Source organism: Populus trichocarpa, chromosome 1 (genome assembly GCF_000002775.5).
Source record: "Populus trichocarpa isolate Nisqually-1 chromosome 1, P.trichocarpa_v4.1, whole genome shotgun sequence".
Lineage (NCBI taxonomy): Eukaryota > Viridiplantae > Streptophyta > Magnoliopsida > Malpighiales > Salicaceae > Populus > Populus trichocarpa.
This window is the reverse complement of record NC_037285.2, coordinates 10,913,165-10,939,401: the sequence shown is the minus strand read 5'-3', so window position 1 is coordinate 10,939,401 and position 26,237 is coordinate 10,913,165. Positions and strand designations below refer to the sequence as shown.

The window sequence follows — 26,237 nt, the reverse complement described above, 5'->3', positions numbered from 1 at the left end:
TTAATAATCTTAAATACCATATCGCACAGTTTGTTTTATGTGCATGTGATTGAGAAGGATAGAGGAGTAAAGGACAACGTTGGCGGAGAGCCTTACCCCAGAAAAGGATATTTGACTGCCCAACTTGATTAAGATTCGTTGAGATAAGCGTCAGCAATGACGTAATTTGCATACCATTAATAAACAATACGACAAAGACCAAGAACTTGGTTATAATATGTAAGTCCTCCTCAACATAGAGGAACTCCTGCAGATGGGAAAAAAAATGATCCAAGAAAGTTGAGAGAAAAATGGCGGAGAGTGCAGTGACCTTTCTACTTGACAAGCTTGCACCTCTTTTTGAAAATGAGCTGCAGTTATTAAGAGGTGGGCGGGAAGAAATTGTATATGTGAGAGGAGAGTTGGAGCGGATAAGAGCCTTCCTGCGCGTTGCAGATACATTAGAAGAGAGCGATGAGGAAGTCAAGGTGTGGGTTAAGCAAATAAGGGACGTTGCTCATGAAACTGAAGATATTCTGGATGAGTTCACAATTCTCCTGGCACATGATCATGCGAGTGGACTCTATGGTTTGATCCATAAGATGTCATGCTGCATCAAAAATATGAAGGCTCGTTATCGAATTGCTTCGCAAATAAAAGCCATGAACTCAAGAATCAGAAATATCTCGGATGGCCATCGCAGACTCCGTCAAAAGTTCTTCGTAGCTGAACATGGTTCGAGTTCCGCTAGCACAGGCTGGCAGGACCGAAGAGAAGATGCCCTTCTTCTAGACATGACTGATCTAGTGGGAATCGAGGAGCGCAAAAGCAAGCTTGTTGGTTGGCTTGTCGATGGTCGTTCAGGACGTGAAGTAGTTTCGCTTGCTGGGATGGGAGGGCTGGGAAAAACCACCTTGGCAAAGCAAGTCTATGATGATGCAGAAGTGAAGAAACATTTCAGTGTCCATGCCTGGATTACAGTGTCTCGATCTTACAAGATGGAAGAACTACTTAAAGACATTCTTCAACAACTCTTTGCTGCAGATAGGAAGCCAGTCCCCAAAAATTTAGAGAGCCAGAACAGCAGTCAGCTAAAATCAATAATCAAAGAGGTCCTGCAGAAAAGAAGGTACCTAATAGTCCTGGATGATGTATGGCACGTAAATGAGTGGGATGCTGTCAAGTATGCCTTGCCAACCAACAACTGCGGCAGCCGGGTCATGCTCACTACACGCAATGCTGATCTAGCCTTCACCTCTCGCATAGAATCAGAAGGCAAGGTCTATAACTTGGAGCCCTTGCTTCCAGAAGAGTCGTGGACTCTTTTCTGCAGGAAGACATTCCGGGGGAATTCATGTCCTCATCATTTGGAGGATATTTGTAAGAATATCTTGAGAAAATGCGAGGGGCTTCCACTTGCAATTGTGGCAATCAGTGGCGTTCTTGCTGCAAAGGACAAGCGAAGGATAGATGAATGGGAAATGGTTCGACGTAGTCTTGGTGCTGAAATTGAGGACAATAATAAGCTTCTCAATCTGAAAAAGGTGCTTTCTCTCAGTTTCAATGATCTTCCGTACTATCTAAAGTCTTGTTTCTTGTATGTGAGCATCTTTCCAGAGGATCATCTAATTGAACATACGAAACTTATTCGTCTATGGGTTGCGGAAGGATTTGTGGAAGCAAAATATGGAAAGGAGTTAGAAGATGTTGCAGAGGACTATTTCAATGAACTCCTAAACAGAAGCCTGTTGCAAGTGGCGGAGACAGCTAGTGACGGAAGGGTCAAAACATGTCGCCCCCATGACCTCCTGCGAGAGATTATCATTTCAAAGTCAAGAGACCAGAACTTTGCAGTTATAGCCAAGGATCAAAATGCAATGTGGCCAGACAAAATTCGGCGTCTATCGATACACTACACAGTGCGAAACGTACAACTGAATAGGTGCGTCTCTCAGTTGCGTTCTTTGTTCATGTTTGGGGTGGTAGAGAAGTCGCCCCTACGAACCTTGTTTCCTAATGGTTTTAGGCTGCTTCACGTGCTGGATTTGCAAGGTGCTCCAATAAAAATGTTTCCAGTTCAAGTTATCAACCTGTATTACCTTAGGTATCTAAGTTTGAAGGAAACTAAGGTAAGTATAGTCCCATCCTATATAGGGAAACTTCAACACCTAGAGACCTTGGATCTCAAACACACGTATGTCACTGAATTGCCCGATGAGATCTTGAAGCTACAACGACTTCGTCATCTCCTGGTTTATCGCTATAAATTTGAGTCTTACGCACACTTCCACTCGAAGAATGGTTTCAAGGCTCTTGAGAAAATAGGACAACTGCAATCCCTACAAAAACTATGTTTTGTTGAGGCAAACCACGGCAATGGTAATATTGTTAATTTGAGTAGGGTTTTTCTGCAGAATTCAATTGTATATTCTTATTGCAGAAACAGGGGATTTATACATCACAATGTACAGCCTTCCTAGTTGTATTTGGAAAGGAAACAATTACGATCCCATGACAATCGGGATTTACATAAATAGAAGATAAACGTGACTATTACAGCTATAATTTCCTATTGTCTCTCGGTTTGTACAGCTCATGCCAACACTCCTCCTCAAGTTGGTGTAGAAATGTCTTTGATACCCAGCTTGTCAAGTGAGCTGTGAAAGTTTTTGTTTGAAACGGCTTTTGTAAGCATGTCCGCAAGTTGGTCCTCTGATCTGACGAACGGAAAGCGAATTACCTTTTCTTCAAGATTCTGTTTAATAAAATGCCGGTCTATCTCAATATGCTTCGTTCTGTCATGTTGGATTGGGTTCTGAGATATTTCTATCGCGGCTTTATTATCACAATATAAATTCATTTCTAAATTGGGTGCAAATCCAATTTCTGAGAGTAGGTGTCTGAGCCACAAAAGCTCGCAAAGCCCCTTTGCCATACCTCTAAACTCGGCTTCCGCACTTGATAGAGCTACCACCTTTTGTTTCTTACTCCTCCACGTAACCAAGTTGCCTCCGACGAATGTGAAGTATCCTGATGTGGATTTTCTGTCGGCCAAGTTTCCTGCCCAGTCTGCATCTGTATAGCCTTCAACATCTAAGTGATCATTCTTAGAGAACATAATCCCCTTTCCCGGAGCTGATTTCAAGTATCGAAGAATTCGAACAACCGCATCCATGTGATCTTTACTAGGGCAATGCATAAATTGACTGACCACGCTCACCGCGTATGAAATATCTGGACGAGTATGAGATAAATAAATTAGCTTACCCACCAGTCGTTGATACCTCTCTTTGTCAGTTGGGGTTTGATCAGGATACTCCCCAAGTTTCTGATTCTGAATTGTTGGAGTATTCGCCGGCTTGCAGTCGAGCATTCCAACTTCGGCTAGTAGATCAAGTACATACTTTCGTTGTGATAGAAAGATGCCTTGTTTTGATCTAGCCACTTCTATTCCAAGAAAATATTTGAGTCCACCCAAGTTCTTCATTTCAAATTCCATGGCCAAATGTTTCTCCAGTCTATAGATTTCTTCTGAATCATCTCCTGTGATTATCATGTCATCGACATAGATTATCAAGGCAGTTATTTTCCCTTGTCGTCGTTTTAGGAAGAGAGTATGATCTGAGTTGCTTTGTTGAAAACCATACTTTCTCATAGCCATGCTAAAGCGACCAAACCATGCACGCGGTGATTGTTTCAGTCCATACAATGCCCTTTGTAACCTGCAGACAATTCCTGTGGAGGATGACATATAGCCTGGTGGGATATCCATGTATACTTCTTCCTTAAGATCTCCGTGAAGAAAGGCGTTCTTCACGTCAAATTGGTGTAGGGGCCAATCTAGATTTGCAGCCACAGATAACAGCACCCTCACGGTGTTTAGCTTCGCTACAGGGGAAAATGTCTCCTGATAGTCTATGCCGTATGTCTGAGTATATCCCTTAGCCACTAACCTCGCCTTGTATCGTTCAATGGATCCATCTGCTTTGTGTTTAATTGAGAATACCCACTTACACCCCACTGTTTTTTTTCCAGCCGGCAGTGGGACAAGATCCCAAGTTCTATTCCGATTCAAAGCTTCCATTTCCTCTTGTATTGCTACTGACCATTTGTGATCTGCTAAGGCTTCATGGACTCCGCAAGGAATGTGATCTGAAGACAGCTTTTGTGCAAATTTTATAAGAGGATCAGACCAGCCTTTTGTTGTCATATGATTAGAAATTGGGTACTTGGATTTCTTCCCTGCTTCTCCAGGAGAGTAGCGAGCTGGAGCTTTGCCACGGTTACTCCTGAAAGGTAAGTGATAACCAGTTGCAATATCCAAAACATTGCTGGAAGGTGATGCAGAAGGTCTTACCTCAGGAATATTCTCAGGAGAAGGATTGTCACTGTCGGGTACTTCCAAAAGAGGGGTTCTTCTACTAGGAGATTCATCGTCAGAGTCAATAACCATGATGTCTTCATACAGGCCATTATCTGCAACTGGTGATGGTGTTCCTGTTGGTGTTCCCGTTACTGCTTCTTCCTCTATATGTATAGCAGCATCCGCTTCTTCCTCTATATGTCTAGCAGCATCCGCTGTCACCATATTTTCATCCATTTGTGTAACAGCTGCTTCTGTCTCCTCCTGTGATGGCGCCACTGTCACCACGGTAGGGGCTGCTGTCACCATGGTTTCCTCCTCCTGTGATGGAGGAGCTGCTGTCACCACTGTTTCTTCAATTTGTCCCGTCCACCACTTCTGCTCTTCATCCCAAGTCTCCCTCTGAAGAGAAGAAGCTGATACATGTGATGAATAAAACTTGTCCGATTCTACAAATGTGACATCCATTGTTATATATACCCGATTTTTATTCGGGTCATAGCAGCGATACCCTTTCTTGTTGGTACCATACCCCAAAAATATGCACCGAACAGCACACGGTTCCAGCTTGGTCCTTTGATTTTTATGCAAATGAACAAAGGCAACACATCCAAATATACGTGGCTTAATGAGTAGTAAAGATGGTAGAGTGACATGTTTTGACAAAACCTGTAATGGGGTGTTGAAATCCAAAACCTTAGAGGGCATACGGTTCATTAGATACACAGCCGAAGCAACAGCGTCATCCCAATGACGGCCGGGTGTATTTGATCCAATCAACACGGCTCGTGCAGTTTCTAAGATGTGTCGATTCTTCCTTTCGGCTACTCCATTTTGTTGTGGCGTCTGACTACACGATGACTCATGGAGGAGACCAGTTCTTTGGAAATATTCATGAAAATTGCGATTCATATACTCTCCCCCATTGTCCGTCCGAAGAATACGGACCTTTGCTGAATATTGGTTCTGAATCATAGCATGAAATGCTCGAAATACACCAAATACTTCATCCTTGCGTTTCAACAAGTATAGCCACGTCATCCGCGTACAATCATCTACAAAAGTCACAAACCATTGTATACCCGAGATAGTTGTAATAGGGGAAGGTCCCCAAACATCAGAGTGAATTAGAGTAAATGGAATATCACTTTTATTCATGCTAGTTGGAAAAGGTACACGGTGACTCTTGGCCAATATGCATGTTTCACATCTGAAATTTGAGTAACTCAAAGTTGAAAATAACTGCGGAAATAAATGTTTCATATAGCTAAATGAAGGGTGCCCCAACCGAGAGTGCCATAACCAAATCTGTTCTTCGCGTGCGCTAGATGTGCGACTCATGGTATTGACTTTGCCGAAACTGAAGTCGTCCATGTAGTATAACCCCTCTCTTTTAGTACCACGCCCAATGATCTCCTTCGTGAGAATATCCTGAAAAAGACAAAATGTTGGATACATTAGCACTAAGCAATTGAGTTCTTCGGTGACTTGTCCCACTGATAATAATTTACTGGAAAGAGAGGGTACTAAAAGAGTGTTAGCCAATGAGATTGAAGATGATATATCTACGGTTCCAGCTCCTGTAACCGGATACTTAACCCCATTGGCATTGAATATATTATTTCGCCTTGGCTCTGTAATTTCCACGAAATCATCTTGACAAAACGTCATATGATCAGTAGCTCCTGAATCCACTATCCAGTCTTCATTCTTGCCTGCGTTAGACACAAGTAAGGCACTGCTGTCATTACTGGAATTGTTACCTGGATTACCGAGAGAGGCTGCCTTGTCCTCCTTTGATTCAACAAGTGGGACGAGTGAAAGGGTGGCTTCTGGATTTATAGGGGCTGAATTAACCATGGCTGCTCTTCCAGTTCCACCAGCAGCTTCTTTTTGTTTTCGTGCCTTGAGTTCTGTCCACCATTCGGGGTAGCCATGTATTTTAAAACATGTCTCACGGGTGTGTTTCAAGTTCCCACAGTGAGAGCATCCATCGTTTCCTCCTTCTACATGGCCCTTAGTTTTTGCAGGATTAAATTTCCCCCCATGTGAAGAGGAGTTTCCAGTCTTGGCTACCTGCAATGTAAATTTGTTTTGTGAACCAGTTCTCATACCTCTAGAGATCATTGCAGCAGCATCTGGAATATTTCCTCTGTTGGACAGCATCACGGCCTGCCTTATGTCTTCCCTCCGGACATGGGCATACGCCTGTTCTACAGTTGGAAATGGTTTCAGTTGCAACACATCACTCCTGATTTTATCAAGCCTGTCATCTAATCCATCAAGAAAGGTGTACACCCGATCCTCTTGCAAGAGAGTGTTGTATTTTTGTATATCATGAACACAATTCATCGGGTTTGGACGACGAAAGTCAATCTCCCTCCATAAGCCTTGGAGATCATTGTAGTATTTTTCAATTGGTTCTCCCGATTGTTTCATCTTATTTACTCGCCTCTTTAGATCATACACCTGAGATGTATCAGCCCCATCAAAGTAAGTTACAGCAATTGAATCCCATACCTGTTTAGCTGTAGGGAATCGAATAAAGTTGTTGACCAAGGATGGGTTCATTGAGCCAATTAACCATCCTTTTACCACTGAGTTTTCTGTCCTCCACCTCCTAAACGAAGGGTCATTCGGTTCTGGTTGTGGAAGATCACCATTTATATATCCCAATTTGTCTTTTCCTGAGATGAACATCTCAACAATTTGGGACCATAAAGCATAATTGGTACCATCGAGTTTGATACCAATCTGTGTTGCAGTAATATCATGCATTACTGTTGGAGTCTGTGTTTGATTCTGGTTTATGGCTTGAGTCATTCTTGCCATAAGGTCTTCAAGATTTGCAGCCATATTTGGTTGCTCTAGTTCTGCTGGTGCTCCTTCCATTCCTTCTATTCCCTCCATTATCGTATGCTGCTATTGGTTCCAGCAACTTTCGTTGTAGCAATAGATCAATTTAAGGATCTATGCTCTGATACCATGTTAATTTGAGTAGGGTTTTTCTGCAGAATTCAATTGTATATTCTTATTGCAGAAACAGGGGATTTATACATCACAATGTACAGCCTTCCTAGTTGTATTTGGAAAGGAAACAATTACGATCCCATGACAATCGGGATTTACATAAATAGAAGATAAACGTGACTATTACAGCTATAATTTCCTATTGTCTCTCGGTTTGTACAGCTCATGCCAACAAATATAATGATTGAACTTGGGAAGCTAACTAAACTGAGAAGGTTAGGTGTTGTAAAGTTGAGAAGGGAAGATGGTAAGTCTTTATGTTCATCTATCGAGAATCTTAGAAACCTCCGCGCCTTGTCTCTACTTTCAGTAGAAGAGGATGAGATTCTTGATCTTGAGCACCTTTTCTCTCCTCCTCCGCTACTTCAGCGGTTGTACTTGACAGGACGCTTAGAGACACTGCCACACTGGATACCTAATCTAGAAAGCCTTGTCAGAGTTCATTTGAAATGGAGCCGCTTAAAGGGTGATCCCCTGGAATCTCTTCAGGTTCTTCCCAATCTTGTGCATCTTGAATTACTTCAAGTTTATGAAGGAGATACCTTGTGTTTCAAGGTGGGAGGGTTTAAGAAACTCAAGCTTTTAGGTATTGATAAATTTGACGAGCTAAGATGCGTGGAAGTGGAGGTGGGTGCGCTGCCTCGCGTGGAAAAGTTGAGCATTCAGCGCTGTAAATTGCTGGAGAAGGCACCATTAGGCATTGAGCATCTGACAAAGCTGAAAGTGCTAGAGTTTTTCGACATGCCTCGAGAACTAATCAAGACACTTCTTTCACATGAACAAGGGGGAGATTATTGGAGAGTCGCGCACATCCCAGAAGTATACTCAACCTACTGGAGAGATGGGGGATGGGAGGTCTATTCTCTGGAGAGTTTCAACGACTCTTCCCGGCCAAGTCCCGTCATAAGGAGCCAGGAGCTTCATACTCGCTGGAAATGATATTTCTGCTACAAGTTGATTTTTAGGACCTGTAGTTGAAGGATTTGTAAATATTCTTACTAGTTGTCTGTAGATAATTGTATAGCTTCAGCGTAGAACATCAAGAACTACCCAGTGGTTCAGGTAGTGATGTGTATATATAGTATTTGGGCAGGGTGTTATCATAAAGCCTGTGCCTTTGAAATATTCATAAAAGGAAGACGCTGATATACAGTCTCTGGTCTGTACATAATTTCTTCAATATCAAACTGATTATTTGAATATATATCCCCTGTTTGCCTGTTGCCTTCTCTGTCTAGTATGCATCACCAACCTCTCTGAAACTCGTTTCAAAGTATCCAATTCGTCGGAGAGAGCAATTTCTTTAATCCCATGATTGGCTCGCTTTGTAAACCTCTCGGCCCAAGAAGTCATCAAGTTCACTACGACATGGCTAGAACCAGGCGGTCTCCAGTCCACCGTCAAAGGAGATGGGAGTAACGCAGGCCAACATCATGCGACTTACCTTCAATTTGAAAAACTCGTAACTGGAGATCAAGAGGATTGGAATACGTCGACTCTCCGGTCAGTGATCAAGCGTTTCTGATCACTATGTTGATGCAACAAAGAAAAACTACCCGTAAACAAGCAAGATGACAGACATCAAGGTAAAACGAGGGGGGCAGAGACGAAGAAGAAGGAACAGTTTTTACCATGTCAAAAAATAAAACAACCACCTCTATAAACTTGCTTTGCTCACACAGAATCTGGAGATCACATGCATGTATAATTTCATGAAATCTTATACACCATCATAACCTAAGTATAATGTGTTTCAGTACATCCATGGTCGATAATGCCTTGGATAATATCAATAAAAAAAAATACTTCATAGAAGTACATAATAATAATATGGCCAGTAATTAATAATTCATTTTGATTTGCAATATCCACTAATACGTAGCTAATTATTGATTTAACTAAAATACTTTTGAAATCTTATTAACCTATTGAGAAGTTTTAATACCTTTTTCATATAAAAATAATTATTAGTGCTTGTATTAACTTTTTATTTTTTGTAAAAAGCTAATTATTAGTAATTGTAATCAACTTATCTCTAATTAAGAAAGAGACTAAATTAAACAATAATATTATTTCTAATTAAGAAATAGGCTAATCCATTTTTCTAAGAAAACCTTAAATAATATAAAAGAAGCTTCTCAAATCACCTTTAATCTATATAGTACCTTCTTGAAACTTTATTTTTACTACAAAACTATAAAAATGCATAAAACTAGTCAATTGAGTCTAATAATTAAAATTTTAAAATAATAAAATTATTGAATTGGATACTTAGTTTCTTGATTTTATGTGGAATTTTCGGTCATTGTCTTGCATTATCTTTGACTCTTTAAAAAAAAATATTTAACCTTTTCCTTTGTACTAATAATATGAAAAAAAAAAAACACCTACTTTTTTCAAGAATTTTCAACTGTATTACTAAATATAAGTAATAAAAAAATAAAAATGATTTTAGATTATAATTTATTGTTAAAATCGCTACTAATATTAAAAACATTTCTTTAAACAAAAAATTCATAAAATTTGTATTCATGTCCATATATTTTTTTTATTTCCACTCACCACAAGTATAATTATAATCTAAAAATGATAAAATTACATAAAATTCAGCAAAGTATTAAGTTAAAATTATTTTGTGAAGGACCCTAAATATAGTCTTACTTTATTTTTTACTTCTTTATATATAAAGATTTATACTTATAGATGTAAAAGAAATTTGATAATTGGGTTAAATCTTGATTAATTTAATAATATAATAAAAATATGAGGTAACAACAACAAAAAAAACTAAAACACAATGTCGAACAATTAAATTAGAAAAAAAAATCAAAAAAGATTTCAATCCCTGTTAACTTTTCAAATTGCATAAATAAAAGAAAAGAAAAGAAAATATTATATAAGGTTCCACATATTAAAAATCTTATAAGAAAATCAATTATTTAAAAAAAAAACAAATTCAATCTATATAATTTTAAAAAAAAAAAACTCACAGATGAATCATACCAACCTCTTTAAAAATTAAACACGTCCACTATCATAAAAAAAAAAAACAATCGCAATCCAAAAAAAGGCTAAATAAGCGGGGAAAAATTATAGATATTAGGTATTAATTAAATTATATACCAAAAACTTATTTTTAAAAATTCATATAAAATAAGGCATCGATTAAAAAAAGCATCTTTTATTTAAAGGAAAGAATTAGGTTAGGCCTAGCACTGGGCCCATAAAGCTATGGCCTGCACACGCGAGACTTTTATTTTCTTAAGTTTAATAAAGCCGAGGACGCATCGTCCGCCCCAAACATTTTCCAAAAAAAAAAAGAGGCATCATCCACGAAGCCTAGAATCCGGCCACTAGTGTGGCCGGTATCCAAAAACTTATCTTCAACCTATTTTTTACTCAAATCACCTAGGAAATACCCCAAGAACCTTGTTAAACTAATCCATAGCCTCTAAAAATACAAAACCCTAATCCAAAACCCTCAATCAACCTAAAACCCAAAAATCTTCCCAAGTCTAGATCTTTTTTTAGGTAATTTCGAGGTAAAAAAACACTTAATCATAATCTCCTCTTCATATGGAACCACACAATACAAAGAATGACTATTTTAGTGGCCAAAATAGTAATCAACGACAACTTTATTTCTCCACGCTGGAATTCGACAACTCCCTCTCTCTCCTCCAATCAAAAAAGGATCGGTAACCTAATATCTTAAAAAGATGAGGGATGAAAATAAATTTCCACAACAAATACCCGTATTTTTTACTTTAATTCTTTGTCTTTGAATTCAACCCTCCCTCTTTAAAAATATGCAATTAGGGGTTAATTTGGGCTCAAATAGCTAATTCACACAAAATAAAAGTTTGAGAACCAAATTAAAAATTAAAAAAAAAAAACACTACTTCAATGCATAATGTTTTTGTGAGAGAGTGAACGGTAAAGAAAAAAGCTGATCTCATAATAATAATAATAATAATAATAATGTTATTTTTCATGAAGATATTATTCCTTATGAAGTCTATTCCTTTAATCAGAGTTTTTAAACTCAGCTCGTAGTTGACTTGGCCCAAGATCCAGGTTCTGGGTTTTGACTGGGTCACCAGGATCAATTCTGATTTTTTTAAAAAATCAAAACAACATCATTTTAGTAAAAAAAAAAAAATCAATGGGTTACAATCGGGTTTTTGACCAGGTCTTGCCGAGTCAGCTGGGTCGCCGGGTCACCCCGGGTTTTGACTTCCTCTATTTTTTCTTAAACCTGGCCCGGTTCCAGCTCCAGCTCCAGATCAACCCGTCAGGCCGGGCCGGGTTTCAAAACTATGCCTTTAATGCTCACTTTCAAACGTCCAACAAACACAACCATCTGAACTGGTGCCTCCATTAGCAGTACTAGAGTTCTTAGGCCAATATGTTTCATCTTCAGATCCGCTTTCTGCTTTGAGCCATGTTCAACCTAGCTACATACTCCTTCAACATCATCCTCAACGACCACATATTCCTCTCATATATTTGCGTGACTATACATGTCTGTCATCGAGTGACGTTTCCCGATCATTTGTCACCTTCATCATCTAGTTCATAAAAAGGTACGTACATGGTATTCTATTTGCAATTCTATCCCTTATCATCGTTACTCATTACAACATTGCTACTATCATTACAGCCAAATGATGATTTCTCAAAAGCCAAGAAAAAAGAAAAAAGGAGCTTATTTCCAAGAAACTGCCATTAAATTCGAGATTTGTACAGGAGCAGCCCGTTTCTCGGGCAATGACTGATGTTGTAATTTATTGAAAGAAGGGGGGTTGTAGAAAGACTTAATTGGGTGTTCCCCTGCTTAGTTGACCTTCATTTTCATTGATTATTTCAAAGTCTTCTTCTACGCCCCTTTGCTTGTAGTTTGGATGGAAGACAACAAAATGATGCATTAAGAGATAGATTTAGAGCCATTTAGATTTCAGGAACCACTCAATTTGCCAATCAAATTCATCACATACATGTCGACATACCATATATATAGTTCGTTGATACTCTTCGAACATCAGAGGGATAATGATTCCAGTTCGATTTCTTGAAGCACTCCATTCGGTGTCTATTAGCTATGGAAGCTGCACATAATCCCTTCACCAACTTGATGTCAACAGTGCTCTTCTTCACGGTGATATACATGAAGAAATTTATATATCTCCACCTCTTGGTCTTCAATGATATGTGAAGAATCTAGTGTATCGCTAGATTTTTTCAATCCAAAGTAGATTACTTATTCGCTCTGAAGTGATTTCTACATAGTCATTTACGGATAAAATATTTGGGTGATTCGAAGTATTTTCTGGATATTGAAGTCTCTTGGTCAAAGAAGGTATTTTAATCTCATGACAGAAATATACTTTGCAAATTCTATAGGATGATGGATTTTTTAGTGTTAAACTTGTTAGTTTTCCCCCAATAAAGTTCTTGAGATAAGGTTGAATTGTTTAAAGATCCATCCTAATATAGGCAACGAGGTGGACCCTTAATTTACTTAACTATTACCTGGCAGGATATCACTTATTCTATACATGTGTTAAGTAGATTCATGCACGCACCAAGTAAGCCACCCATGAAAGCTGTCTTGCATGTGTCGCATTATTTGAAAAGTAATTCAGGACAGGGTTTGTTTTTCTACTTCTCAAAACGATTGAGAGGATTCAGATTGGGCAGGTTGTCCAGCATATCGTGGATCGACCTCTAGTTATTGTATATATATTTTTTTTTGGATCTTATCTTATTTCATGGACAAATTAAGGGGCAAAAAACCATATCTTTATCCTTAGCAGAAGCCAAATATGGAGCCATGATAGGTACTTGTTGTGAATTATCTTGGCTTCAAAGATTTGTGAATATTGCGGTAATAAAGCAGCCTTACATATAGCAACCAATTGTGTTTTTCATGAAAGAGCGAGACATATAGAAGTGAATTGTCATTTTATCTGTGACAAAATACAAGCAAGTTGGGAGCTGTTGATATCCACTCTCCATCTTGAGGGGAGATGTTTAAAAACGATAAGAAAAATAACAAGATTAGCAGGATCATATTATGTTATGGAAGATCAACTTGAAAAGATCAATGATTGTCATGTATTGATCAAAAATGACAACGCGTTCTTAGATGTGATTGTAATAATCATGCCAGCTATTTCAGGAGTAAGGAACAGCATTAATTATTTGTTCACAAGTCAACCAGCAGTCTTTAATAACCCTCTAATAGAATACAATCTATTTATTTTTTCCTGGTTGATATTTCATAATCAGTTGAATCGGTAATGTCAGAAGTAATGAGCTTGTAGTTGATATTTCATATTCAGCAGAATTGGTGATGATGGGAGAAGAATCTTTTTTCTAGTTGTCATGCGGTGCTGAAGCTTGAATCTGGTAGCAGTGGCAATGACAGGCCATAGCAGTGCTAAAGCTTGAAATCGTCAATCTGCTGTTGTAGGTGATGGAAAGCTGTCTGAACTTCCCTGGATGATTTATTTAAACTCCAAAAGACAACACCTTGTAAATTAATTGTTCTGCTGAGAATGCAAGGTTCGGATTTGAAAGATTCCCGCTACTTGTTTGAGTCCCAATTTTCTTTAGTAATTTGGCCACCAGGTACAGAGACGAATTTATAGAATTTCTTTGTGATTTGTTGAAATAAAAAAAAAATCATAACAAGCATACACATAAAAGAAAGAAAGAAAGGTCCGAACATGGGCATCTTGCTACTTGCATCGTTGTGTTACAGGATTAGAGACAAGGTGTCACGGGGTAATTTTTCGCTCCGCGAATAGACCCGTACGGCAGCCTAGTCCCTCGCTAGACTTAGCCTTCCCTCGCCAATCCCACTCGTGTTTGCCTAGTAACTAAGCAAGCGGAATACACAAGCAAGAATAAGAATCAAAGTGCACAACAAGCTTTATAGGAACTCTTTCCCAACATTTATTGATCTCGTAAACAAAAGAAACTATACACAATTCCGTATGTGTGCTATGCACAAAGATTGCATGCTACACCAAGCTACCTCTAACTAGTGCTCTACATGTTCTTGCATGCCCCTACATGCTGAACATTCCCCATGCATGCTGCTGCATTCCCATACATGCCGCCCATTGCCCAAAAGCTACAATAAGTATTTATAGACAAGCATTTACAAGGCACACCCCTCATTCCTACTTTTAAGGAAGTAGTGGGACACTATCTCACCCATGTTCACCCATGAACATAGTGGCCCCATTATCTACAAGTAGTGGGAAGTTTTCCCCCCATGATCCCCCATGATCTTTAGTGGGTTGAGAGTAACCCTTGGTCAGCCCCCATGTTCAGCCCCCATGATCCCATGATCTTGGATATCCATAACTGCCACTACCCACGTTCTGCATGCCCACTTGGCAGCCTCAACTGCCGGCTCTTGCTGCGTCATCTGGTGAGTCATTCACATGCCTTGGATAGTCCTTCGTCCAAGTTTTACATCGTGCCAAGTCGAGCCCCTGACTTGCACAAGCTGCTGCGCGCTGCCGAATTCACATCTGCGTGCAGGCTGCCAATTCCTGCGCTGCCAAATTCGCATCTGCGTGCAGTCTGTCAATGTCTTCGCTGCCGAATTCCTCGACAGCCCCTGTTCTCGTCAGCCTATGCCCCTGACGAGTTTTCCTGTCTGGCTTGGACATTCCATCGTCAAGCCCATGTTCGTCAACAATCTGCGCTGCCGATTTTTCTTTGACGAACCTTCAGCCGCATAAATCTGCGCTGCCAATTTCTCCCACTGTTGGCATGGCTGCCAGCACCCTTAGGCCCTGTTTTGGACAGCCTGTCGAAGTGTGCACCTCGTGCATGTTTAACACTGTTACACAAGGTATCTGCAAGTGGTAAATGATGTCAACGAGAATAGCAGAATATTCTTGCTGATGGAGGTTGGGAGTAGCCTATGCTCTCAAGCAAACAAATCATTGGCCAGTAATCGAATACATCTTTAAAGCCATTATTTACCAGGAACTTCAACATTTTCTAGCAACAGGCATGGCTAGTTGACCAAGCACTGCTGGATCAAACTGTATAAATAATACAAGCTGCAGCATTGAGAATCACAAATCAACTCCTCTCCGAGCACCATTCTTGAATGCTTTACACTCAAGAGCAGCAATATCCTAACCTGAGATTTATCCTGAAACCATGAAAGCAAACCTTCTTACCACCACATTGTGTCTCTCTTCCCGCAGACAATGAACCCTGAAACACTCCCAATCGTCTCTTAACTTTGATAAGGAGGCATGGAAAATATTTTCTCATTCAACCAGAAAAAATAAATTCTCTTTATTTTGTATCCAAAGCAAATCTTAACTCAAATTTAGTTTTTTCATTTATACTTTAGAGTCCTTTGGCTCGTTGTTAAGCCGTTTTACTATCCCACCTGATTCCGCTTTTGAACCCGGGATCTTCTCCTTTATAAGAGACAGTTACCATTGAACTAAATCCGGTGGTTAAACAAAAATCAAATTACAACAGAAAGAAAAGAGCCGGCTGACAATGACAGAAGGTTTGGTGACCTTCTTACTTAGTAAGCTTGCAGATTTTATCCAAGAAGAGGAGCGACTATTGACAGGTGTTAAGGCAGAAGCTGAGTACATCAGGGATGAACTAGAGTTCATGGTGGTCTTTCTAAGAGCTGCAGATGCGATGGAAGAGAAAGATGATGGACTTAAAGTGTTAGTGCAGAAAGTGAGAGATGTTGCGTATGACATGGAAGATACTCTTGATCATTTCAGGCTGCGTCTCACACATGATCATGGGGATAAGTTCTGTTCTTCTGTTCAAACAATTTCCAACTCCATCATCACTTTAAAAGCTCGGCGTCAAATTGCTTCAAAAATCCAAGCACTCAAAAGCCGAGTTATAAATATCTCAGAGGCACATCGGAGATATTTAATCAGGAACAACATAATGGAGCCAAGCTCGAGCTCCACCCACACACCAAGGGTGGCCAGGCCAGGGAATATAGTTGAAGAAGCAAATATAGTTGGCATTGAAAAGCCCAAAAAGCTTCTTATTGGGTGGCTTGTCAGAGGCAGATCCGAACGTGAAGTGATATCAGTGGTTGGAATGGGTGGTTTGGGTAAAACCACATTGGTGAGAAAAGTATATCATGATGCAGATGTAAAGAAACACTTTCAATTCAGGGTTTGGATCACTCTCTCTCCATCTTTCAAGGAAGAGGACCTTCTAAAAGATATAATTCAACAGCTCTTCCGTGTGCTCCAGAAAAATGTTCCTCAAGGAATGGACAACGATAGGCTAAAGACGGCAATCAATAGATTCCTTCAGAAAAAAAGGTATCTCATTGTGTTAGATGATGTGTGGCATGCTGATGCCTGGGATGCTTTTGAACCTGTGTTCCCAAACAACAGTCGTGGTAGCCATATATTGCTGACAACGCGAAAAACTGAAGTAGCCCTTACTGCCTGCATAGAATTCCCAGATAAAGTGTACAATTTGGATCCATTATCTCCAGAAGAGTCTTGGACTTTGTTTTGCAAGATGGTATTTCAAAACAGCCACTGCCCAGAACATTTGAAGAACGTTTCAGAAAGAATTCTGGGAAGATGTGAAGGACTGCCGCTTGCTATTGAGGCTATGAGTGGTGTTCTTGCGACGAGGGACAGGAGTAAAATAGACGAATGGGAAAAGGTGTGCCTTAGTCTTGGTGCTGGATTCGAAGACAACAACAGAATGAGGAATGCGTTGAAGATACTATCACTCAGTTACTATGATTTACCTTATTATCTCAAATCCTGTTTGTTGTACTTCAGCATGTTCCCTGAGGGCATACCGATTCAGCGTATGAGACTTATTCGATTGTGGATAGCAGAAGGGTTTGTGAAAGGAAGGGAGGGAATGACATCAGAGGAGGTTGCAGAAGATTTTTTGAATGAGCTCATAAAAAGAAGTTTGGTCCAAGTGGTAGAAGCAACCAGTTATGGACAAGTTAAAACATGCCGCATCCACGACCTTCTCCGTGAGATACTGATTACAAAGGCAAAAGAGCAAGATTTCGTTGCGATAGCCAAGGAACAGAACATGATTTGGTCTGAAAAGGTCCGCCGTGTATCGATACATAACGACATGCCAAGCATGCGACGAATACATGTTGCATCTCGCCTCCGTTCATTGTTGGTGTTCTGGGGAAAAGATTATTTTCCCGGGCCTCCTAAATTTATTTCGCCTTCTCGTTCAAGGCTGCTTACCGTGTTAGATATGGAAGGCACGCCTTTAAAGGAATTTCCAAATGAAGTGGTCAGCCTCATCTTTTTAAAGTATCTAAGTTTGAGGAATACCAAGGTGAATTCCGTTCCAAGCTCAATTAGCAAGCTTCAGAACCTGGAAAGTTTGGATTTAAAGCATGCCCAGGTCACTGAGTTGCCTGTTGACATTCTGAAGCTCCAAAAGCTTCGCCACCTGCTAGTGTATCGCTATGAAACTCATGAGTCTGATGATCAAATTCGCAACAAACACGGTTTCAAGGCACCAGCTCAGATAGGAAATCTACTTTCAGTACAAAAGCTTTGCTTCCTAGAAGCAGACCAAGGCCAGAAACTTATGTCAGAACTGGGAAGATTGATTCATTTGAGAAGGTTAGGCATTCTAAAGTTCCGGAAGGAAGATGGGAAGGATTTATGCTCCTCCATTGATAAGCTGACGAACCTTCGTGCATTGTCTGTTACTTCAATAACAGAGAGCGAGGTCATTGATCTGGAGTACTTATCTTCTCCTCCTCAATTTCTTCAGCGACTATACTTGACAGGACGTTTAGAGAGGTTACCAGACTGGATACTCTCACTTGATAGTTTGGTCAAGTTGGTTTTAAAATGGAGTCGCTTACGTGAAGATCCGCTGCTATTTCTTCAGAATTTGCCCAATCTGGTGCACCTTGAATTAATACAAGTTTATAGTGGCGAAGCATTGCATTTCAGTAATGAAGGATTCGAAAAGCTTAAGGTTTTGGGTCTAAACAAATTAGAACGGCTCAAATCTATAACCGTGCAGAAGGGAGCATTGCCTTCTCTCCAGAAGCTAGTTGTCCAGGGTTGTAAACTACTGCAGAAGGTGCCCTCTGGAATCAAACACCTCGCTAAGCTCAAAACACTTGATTTTTTTGACATGCCGTATGATTTTGTCAAGAGGCTACGGCCTGATGGAACTGCACAGAGAGCGGGAAGGACTTTTCTCCAAAAGTCAGTTGTCCAATTCATTAAAATAGTGCAGATTCTTCCATTTGATGCGCCCAACGATTTCATCAGGAGGCTCCATCCGGATGGAGATGGTGAAGATTATCATGAGGTTCGAAATGTGCCTGAGATTTACTGCACCTATCAGAAAAATGGCAATTGGGAAATCTACTACAATTATGCAAGACCAGACATTCTTTTGAAAAGGCAACCTGATTGGAAGCCATGATTTGCATCTGTAATTTTGTGATAGATGCTAGAGGTTGAATAATTTCCTTAAAACTATGATGTTTTGAAGTTGGTTGTAAATTAATGAAAGCATTTTTTTTTTAATGAATGTGATCAAACTTTCCTTACAAAAACTATGATGTTTATGAAGATACCACAAAAGAGAAGATAGCTCACAACCAACCAAACAAAGCAAAATCATAATCCAAAATAAAAAGAGTTCCAAGGGCAGGAAATTCTGCGTTTGCAGCTTCGAAGAGATAAACACCATTCGAAACTTGCAGAACTCTGAAATCAGCATAGTGACAAATTTGCATTTTAACACAGACACAAAAAAAAAAAAAAAAAAATTCTCCTAAATGGAAGCAACAATCCAGATTTTCAATCCTATGATGAAAAGCTTTTCTTTTTCAAAATCTAAGGGATTTCAGTAGCTTAGTGTAGGTAGACCAACTAAGCCCTTTCTTTGGCTTCCATCTATAGACATATGTGCTTGATGTGCTAATGAAACTGGATAAAGGCTGGGTAGGACAAGAAGAGACAATAGAACACAAGATGAAAAGTAAAGTCCATGACCTGCAGCCCACGCACCAAATGCCGACACAAGTAAATTCAACTCTCGGGTTATCTTGTCTAGTCCCAGGTGCCACTTGCTCTCTAGAGGTCAGTCCATGGTGTTAGGTTCTGGTGTGGTTATGGAGTTACGTGTGCCTAGATGAGGAGTGAAATAATAACCCACAAGGAAAAACGAAGGAAACCACTTTAATAAGTTCCAGTTCGAATACAGCATGCCAACTTGCAATTGGGATACCAGTATCCAAACCAAACTCCTTGTCATCAAATGGTAAATACTTACAGATTTATCAACTATATATGCAGAGAAAGCACATGTTACCTTGTTATCTGTACAGGGAAGCACAAAACACTAAAACAAATATCAATTTAATGTTTTTTTCAATCCAAAAACACTTTTAAAAAATAGAAACAGAAACAGAAACAGAAAACTGTGTCAAACACCCCGTCAATCTAGTATAGTATCGTCTGCACGTGAGAGAGCATCGTGTCACTAGCTGAAAGCAAGCAGCGTCAGCTCAACTTGGGGTTGGCTATTTTATTAGATATTACCTAACATGGTGTGTCAGCTAGAATCACCCTTTCATTTTTCTTATCTTATCTTTAATTTATTCCTCGATGCACATATTGCCGGTCGTTTTCCACCCCATAATTCTAATATTTATATGCTAGAGCTGATTGTAAAACCTTCATGTTGGCGTCAGATTGTTTGTCTTGGACAAGTTTTACATTAATTTAAAACAGCTAATGTCGCAACCATCTAGCTGGTTAGACATTACATTGCAGGATTTACACTCAACCACCTCATCTCTTTACATTCAGCAAGGTGGGCTTAAGAATCCATTTGTATCTGATAACGGCAGGGTCTTAAATTTCTGAGAAGAAAATAACAAATTTTTTAAGTTTCTTTGCTGAAACTACATGGTAAAAAAAAAAACAATTATTAATTTGCCTTTTACCCGTGAGAGAGAGAAAAGGAATTTCCTTGTTCAGAAAAGGATTAAGGCACTGGTTAGACAGATGGACACGCGATTGCAGAGAAGTTGCCTGGAGATTGAAATAGTAAACTACGTAGACAGCAATTATAGATTAGCCTAGCTGATGGTGATTGGAAGTGGCCTACACTCTTAAGAAAACGTCTCATTGGCTACTAAAAATCATTTTCATGAAGGAAGTGCTCATTCAGATTTACCAGATATATCTATGCAATGCCATTATGTAGACAGAGTTAACTTTCGAAAGTTACAAGCCAACCCCAACTCCAAACACCATTATTGCACTCCCTGGAGTTTCAGAAACACTAATTGGAAAGCTAAAAAGACCATCCATGTCTGAGGGCGTGGTTACTTTTTTACTCACCAAGCTCGGAGACTTCCTTGCAGAAAGGGGAAAACAACTGGCAGGAGTCCAGGGTGAAGCAGAGTATATCAGTGATGAGCTTGAGTTCATGACAGCCTTCCTAAGACTTGCAGATGCGATGGAAGACGGTGATCCTGTTCTAAAATGTTTGATCAAGAAAGTGAGAGATGCAGCTTATGACACGGAGGATGCTCTCGATAATTTCAGCCTATCCCTTGCTAGTGATACTGGGCACGGGTTTTTTTCCTGTTTCAGGAAAATCTCTCGCTCTATTAAGGATGCAAGAGCTCGGCGTCGAATTGCTTCAAAAATTCAAATCATCAAGTCTCGGGTGATCAGTATCTCAGAGTCACATCGGAGATACTGCAATAAAAATAATATAATGATTCAAGGATCAAGCTCCATCAGCATCCCGAGGCTTGAATGTCAAAAGGATGCCCTTCTACTAGAAGAAGCTGATCTGGTGGGCATTGAAAAACCCAAAAAGCAGCTGATCGAGTGGCTTCTAGGAAGCAAATCAGGACGTGAAGTGATTTCTGTGGTCGGAATGGGAGGCTTGGGAAAATCAACCTTGGTCAAAAAGGTCTACGATGATTCAGACGTGAAGAAACACTTCAAGTTCCGTGCTTGGATAACTGTATCTCAATCTTTTAAGAGAGAGGACCTCTTAAAAGACATGATTCAACAGCTCTTCCGTGTTCACAGGAAACCAGATCCAAAAGGTGTGGACAGCATGAACTATAATAAGCTAAGGAGTGTCATCCATGAATTCCTCCGACAGAAGAAATACCTGATTGTCCTGGACGATGTGTGGCACACAAGTGCTTGGCGTGCTTTCCAGCATGCGTTGCCGAACAATATCTGTGGCAGTCGGATATTGGTCACAACACGTAATACTGAAGTTGCCTCTACTTCATGCATGGATTCCCCTGACAAAGTCTACCCTTTAAATCCGTTGTCTCAAGAAGAATCTTGGACTTTGTTCTGCAAAAAGATATTTCAGGATAACCTTTGCCCTCCACATTTGAAGAATATTTCAGAAACAATTTTGGGTAGATGTGAGGGATTGCCGCTTGCAATTGTAGCAATTAGTGGTGTTCTGGCAACAAAGGACAAGAGTAAAACAGACGAATGGGAAATGGTACATCTTAGCCTCGGTGCTGGATTAGAAGAAAATGACATGCTGATGAGTGCAAGAAAAATACTGTCACTCAGTTACAATGATTTGCCTTACTATCTTAAATCTTGTTTGTTGTATTTCAGCATCTTCCCTGTCGGTAATCGAATCAAGCGTATGAGGCTTATTCGATTGTGGATAGCTGAAGGATTTGTGAAAGGCAAAGAAGGAATGACAGTAGAGGAAGTTGCACAAGACTACCTGAATGAGCTCATGAAGAGAAGCTTGGTTCAAGTGGTTAGGGCAACCAGTGATGGACGGGTCAAAACATGCCGCGTCCATGACCTCCTGCGTGAGATTATGATTACAAAGGCAAAGGATCAGGACTTTGTGGCAATTGCCAAGGAAGAAGGCACGATATGGCCAGAAAAAGTTCGTCGTGTGTCGATGCATAATGTCATGCCAAGTAAACAGCAAAGACATGTTGCCTCTCGATTTCGTTCATTGCTGACATTCTGGGTGGCAGATTGTAGTTATGAGTCTCCTGTGCACAACTTATTTTCTGGTCGTCTCAGGCTGCTTCACGTGCTGGATCTGGAAGGTGCACCTCTAAAGGAATTTCCTAATGAAGTTGTCAGCCTCTTCCTCTTAAAATATTTAAGTTTGAGGAATACCAGAGTGAGTTTCATTCCAAGTTCCATTAGCAAGCTTAAGAATCTTGAGACGTTGGATCTGAAACATGCCCAGGTTTCTATATTGCCTGCTGAGATTCGGAAGCTCCGAAAACTTTGCTACCTCTTGGTGTATCGCTATGAAATTGATTCTGATGACCGGATCCCTACCAAATACGGTTTCAAGGCACCAGCTCATATTGGAGGTCTACAATCCATACAAAAGCTTTGCTTCGTAGAGGCACATCAAGGCAGGAATCTTATGTTGGAACTGGGAAGGTTGAAACAGTTGAGAAGGTTAGGAATTGTTAAGTTGAAGAAAAAACATGGAAAGGCTCTCTGTTCTTCTATTGAAAGGCTGACGAATCTTCGTGCCTTGTCACTTACTTCAATCACAGAAAGCGAGATTATTGATCTGGATTACTTAGCATCGCCTCCTCAATTTCTTCAACGATTGTACTTGGCAGGACGTATGGAGAAGTTTCCAGATTGGATATCTTCACTGGACAGTTTGGTCAAGTTGGTTCTAAAATGGAGTAAGTTAAGTGAAGATCCACTGCTATCTCTTCAATATTTGCCCAATCTAGTGCATCTTGAATTCGTACAGGTTTACAATGGAGAGATCTTGTGTTTTCAAGCCAAGGGATTTCAGTGGCTCAAGTTTTTGGGGCTAAATAAACTAGACAGGCTCAGGATGATAATTGTAGAGCAGGGAGCGATGCCTAGTCTAGAAAAGATGATAGTCCAAAGCTGCAAATCGTTGCGGAGGGTGCCATCAGGCATTGAACACTTGAGCACACTGAAAGTATTGGAATTTTTCAACATGCCGAAAGAATTAGTTATGACGCTGCATCCGAATGGAGAAGATGGAGATTACTTGAAGGTTGCACATGTTCCAGATGTTTACTCTACCTATTGGAATAATGGCAATTGGGATATCTTCTCTTTATTGAGTGCCAAATTAGAAGACAAACATTCTGCCCAGCTTAGCCCCACTTTGTACAAACGCAACTATACTTGGAAATAACGTGCTGTGATTAGTTATCAAATGTCTGTCTGGTATATACAGATCATTGTAAATTAATCATGTTTATGTTTCTCTCTTCCATTCCCCTGTATCCTCCTTGGTGCACAGTGTAATGATTATTTCACTAATCTCGAGCATGGATTGTCTGAATAAGTGCATATCAAATTCAATTCCTGCCTGTTGTTGTCAGAGGCGGCTTAAGGTGAACAGGGCCAAAATGAGGCCTTCTAAAATATTTAAGAAATATTTTATTATTATTTAAAGCTAATTATCATGAGTTAAATCCGGACCAGAGCATCTAACTGAACTGAAAGTGCTTCAGTTTTTGGACACTGACAGATGAGTTGTTCCGGGTCACAGTACATGAGCCAGGTGAAGACTGTAAGAGAGTTTCACACATAGCCCCTGTTTATTCAACTTATAGAGGGAATGGGGTCTGCGGTGTCCATTCTTAAGAGACATTTAGTAAAGGAGACAGCACATCAAACCTCGCCATTGCCACAAGCAGACAATGAAATTCGTGATTGTTGAAAATAGCGTTTCTCTGCTGTCTTATGTTTGATGCTGAGTGTATGAACAGATACTGTAAATACGCAAGCAAGCTCTTCAAGGCCTATCTGGCTCTGATCATTGGCGTATATATCTGTTGCTTTTGATGTATGAATGCTGTACTTTCATCGTCTAACCACAGTAGCGATGAAACAATATGCAATTGATAAATGTGTTGTGCATTGGTTGATTTATTGCTTAAATGAGTAATAATAATTATATTTAAAGTTGTGAAGTGCAGTTAAACCGACATAGGTAGTTGTAGAGTGAATCCTACTCCGTTCAGGAAAGTAGATGAGAGAATTCTAAATGGATTTGAAACGTTAGCAAAAGGTTTAATCCTGGTAGGACTCCATGTTTGCTCCCGTGTTTATATATAACTGAACATCACCAATTAATTATTACTGTCAAATCATTGTAGTCTAGTCACAGATCTTGTTTGTCCATTCTCTCCCAAGTCTCTCCATCGGTAGTAGCTCCCTGTTTCTTGACTTTCAACTTTTGGTAATTACTTTAGCTCTCAAAGTTCTTCTTCCACTGACTATATATCCTTTTGTTTGTCAATTTCACTATCACGACAATGGGGTTTAGTTATTTTTCATACAATCAAGATCATGATGATCAAGAGAAAGAGGAAGTACCGTCATTTTCTCCATCTGATTACAACCATGTCGATGAGAGGAGAGATAAATTGGGTATCGATTTTTTCAAACTAAATCCTCTTGTTCTTTCCCTAAGTAAAGAAGAATGTTTCAAGACTTTGAACATGCATCACCACGACGACGACGACAATAATGATGACGACGACGACGACGACGATGATGATGATGATGAAGGAGAAGAAGAAGAAGAAGAAGATAGTCACGAGATTGCATGCAAGTCGTTGATCATGAACCGTGGTGGTGGCGGCGGCGACGAGGACGAGGGACCAAGGAAGATAGACTGGGGATATCTGGAGGAGTTAATGGCTGAATTATTGGATGAGTTCGAATTATCAATGGACAGGTCAATAATGATGGACAATGGACAGTGTAGTTCTGTTATGAAGGTACAACAAGATGATGATGATGATGATGATGATTTGGAGCACCATAGTGACATAAAAGAGTTTGCTGATGATTTCAAGGTGGCTGTGCATGGATTGCATGAAGTCCAATGGGGTCACTATGAAGAACAATATATATGTTATCAAAAAGATTTTATTTTTTATTTTTTTAATCCTCAGTTAGATCAGGATTAAAGCTGTAGTGACCATTCTTATTAATTATATATGTGAAGTTAGGGTAAAGATATGACAACATATATATCGTAAAAAAACACCTTCAAACTAATTGCAGTGGTAGAGCCGTCGTCCATACTCCCTGGTCGTAGACTACTGCTGTGGGATTGCATTAAAAGGGAACAAAAGGCCCATTGTCTCAGCGGCCCATAAAACTCTCCAAATCCCAGCCCATAACTTTCACCTATTAAATTTTAGATTCTTAAGATTTGAAGTTTGTGAAAGCAAAAATCATTTCATGTTTTCTGTTGTGAAGCAGCAACGGAGCATTTCGATAGTGGGGCTAATTGGGTGACATCTGGAGGACCCGATTGAAAATTGTTTTGTTTGGCAGCCCCATTAAGAATCAGAAAAAAAATGTTTCAAAAACAATAAAAAAAAAAAGAGAGAGAGATAGGCCTGGACATACACAGCCCAGATTCAAAGAGAAAAAAATGTTGAAAGTGTATTCTGGGCTCACATTACCAGGCCATAAATCAACACGCGCCTGAAACTCTCAATTTACCTAGGTGTCGAAATATTCTCCATGCTAATTCACTAATGGCAACAATCATGGCCAGGCCAGTTCAATATAAGATAATGAGTTGACCTGCTGGGCAGCTTTTTTAAATAATAATAAAAAAAAAACCTAGCTTGTTTTTGAAGTGCACCAGGTTTTAAAACTACATATTTTTATTAAAAAAATATAAATAATTAATAAGTTGCAATTGGATTTATGATTGAGTCATTGAGTTTTTGTTTTTGTTTTCTTTTTCTTTTTCTAAAAACCTAGTCTAGATTATGGAATAATTATCGGATTAGGCTGAGTTTTAAAACTATATG

At 39.7% G+C, this 26,237-nt stretch overlaps 4 protein-coding genes across 5 annotated transcripts in view; 3 read left to right on the top strand and 1 right to left on the bottom strand.

Annotated features, from left to right (window-relative positions):
* Positions 1 to 23,740, top strand: part of LOC112325930 (disease resistance protein RPM1-like) — a 71,375-nt gene extending 47,635 nt beyond the window's left edge. For both annotated transcript variants that reach the window (XM_052455573.1, XM_052455569.1), the window contains one exon: positions 22,858 to 23,740. In XM_052455573.1, coding sequence (XP_052311533.1) covers positions 22,858 to 23,587 — 730 coding nt within the window. In that variant the 3' untranslated portion in view covers positions 23,588 to 23,740. The remainder of the gene's footprint in view (positions 1 to 22,857) is intronic.
* LOC127905742 (disease resistance protein RPM1-like) lies at positions 235 to 8,576 on the top strand. Its single transcript, XM_052455581.1, has 2 exons — positions 235 to 2,381; positions 7,571 to 8,576. The coding sequence occupies exons 1-2, from the start codon at positions 291 to 293 to the stop codon at positions 8,309 to 8,311; spliced, it is 2,832 nt and encodes a 943-aa protein (XP_052311541.1). The 5' UTR covers positions 235 to 290; the 3' UTR covers positions 8,312 to 8,576.
* LOC127905740 (uncharacterized) lies at positions 5,638 to 6,819 on the bottom strand. The gene is made up of 2 exons (XM_052455580.1): positions 6,106 to 6,819; positions 5,638 to 5,773 (listed from the first exon to the last, which is right to left on the bottom strand). The coding sequence occupies exons 1-2, from the start codon at positions 6,779 to 6,781 to the stop codon at positions 5,736 to 5,738; spliced, it is 714 nt and encodes a 237-aa protein (XP_052311540.1). The 5' UTR covers positions 6,782 to 6,819; the 3' UTR covers positions 5,638 to 5,735.
* On the top strand, positions 15,482 to 18,945 carry LOC18110307 (disease resistance protein RPM1). Its single transcript, XM_052455587.1, is given in 3 exon segments — positions 15,482 to 16,480; positions 16,482 to 16,516; positions 16,567 to 18,945. Coding segments are annotated over 3 exon segments (2,874 nt in total). The 5' UTR covers positions 15,482 to 15,916; the 3' UTR covers positions 18,842 to 18,945.
* Positions 23,741 to 26,237: the final 2,497 nt, after the last annotated feature.

What these genes read in the sequence shown, in the direction of transcription:
- LOC127905742 (XM_052455581.1), top strand. Translation starts at nt 291, where the DNA reads ATGGCGGAGAGTGCAGTGACCTTTCTACTTGACAAGCTTGCACCTCTT. An exon ending in ATATTGTTAATTTGAGTAGG is followed by an intron (nt 2,382 to 7,570) that starts GTTTTTCTGCAG and finishes GAACTTGGGAAG; the next exon opens with CTAACTAAACTGAGAAGGTT.
- LOC127905740 (XM_052455580.1), bottom strand. Translation starts at nt 6,781, where the DNA reads ATGAAACAATCGGGAGAACCAATTGAAAAATACTACAATGATCTCCAA. An exon ending in AGCCTCTCTCGGTAATCCAG is followed by an intron (nt 5,774 to 6,105) that starts GTAACAATTCCA and finishes TGTCTTTTTCAG; the next exon opens with GATATTCTCACGAAGGAGAT.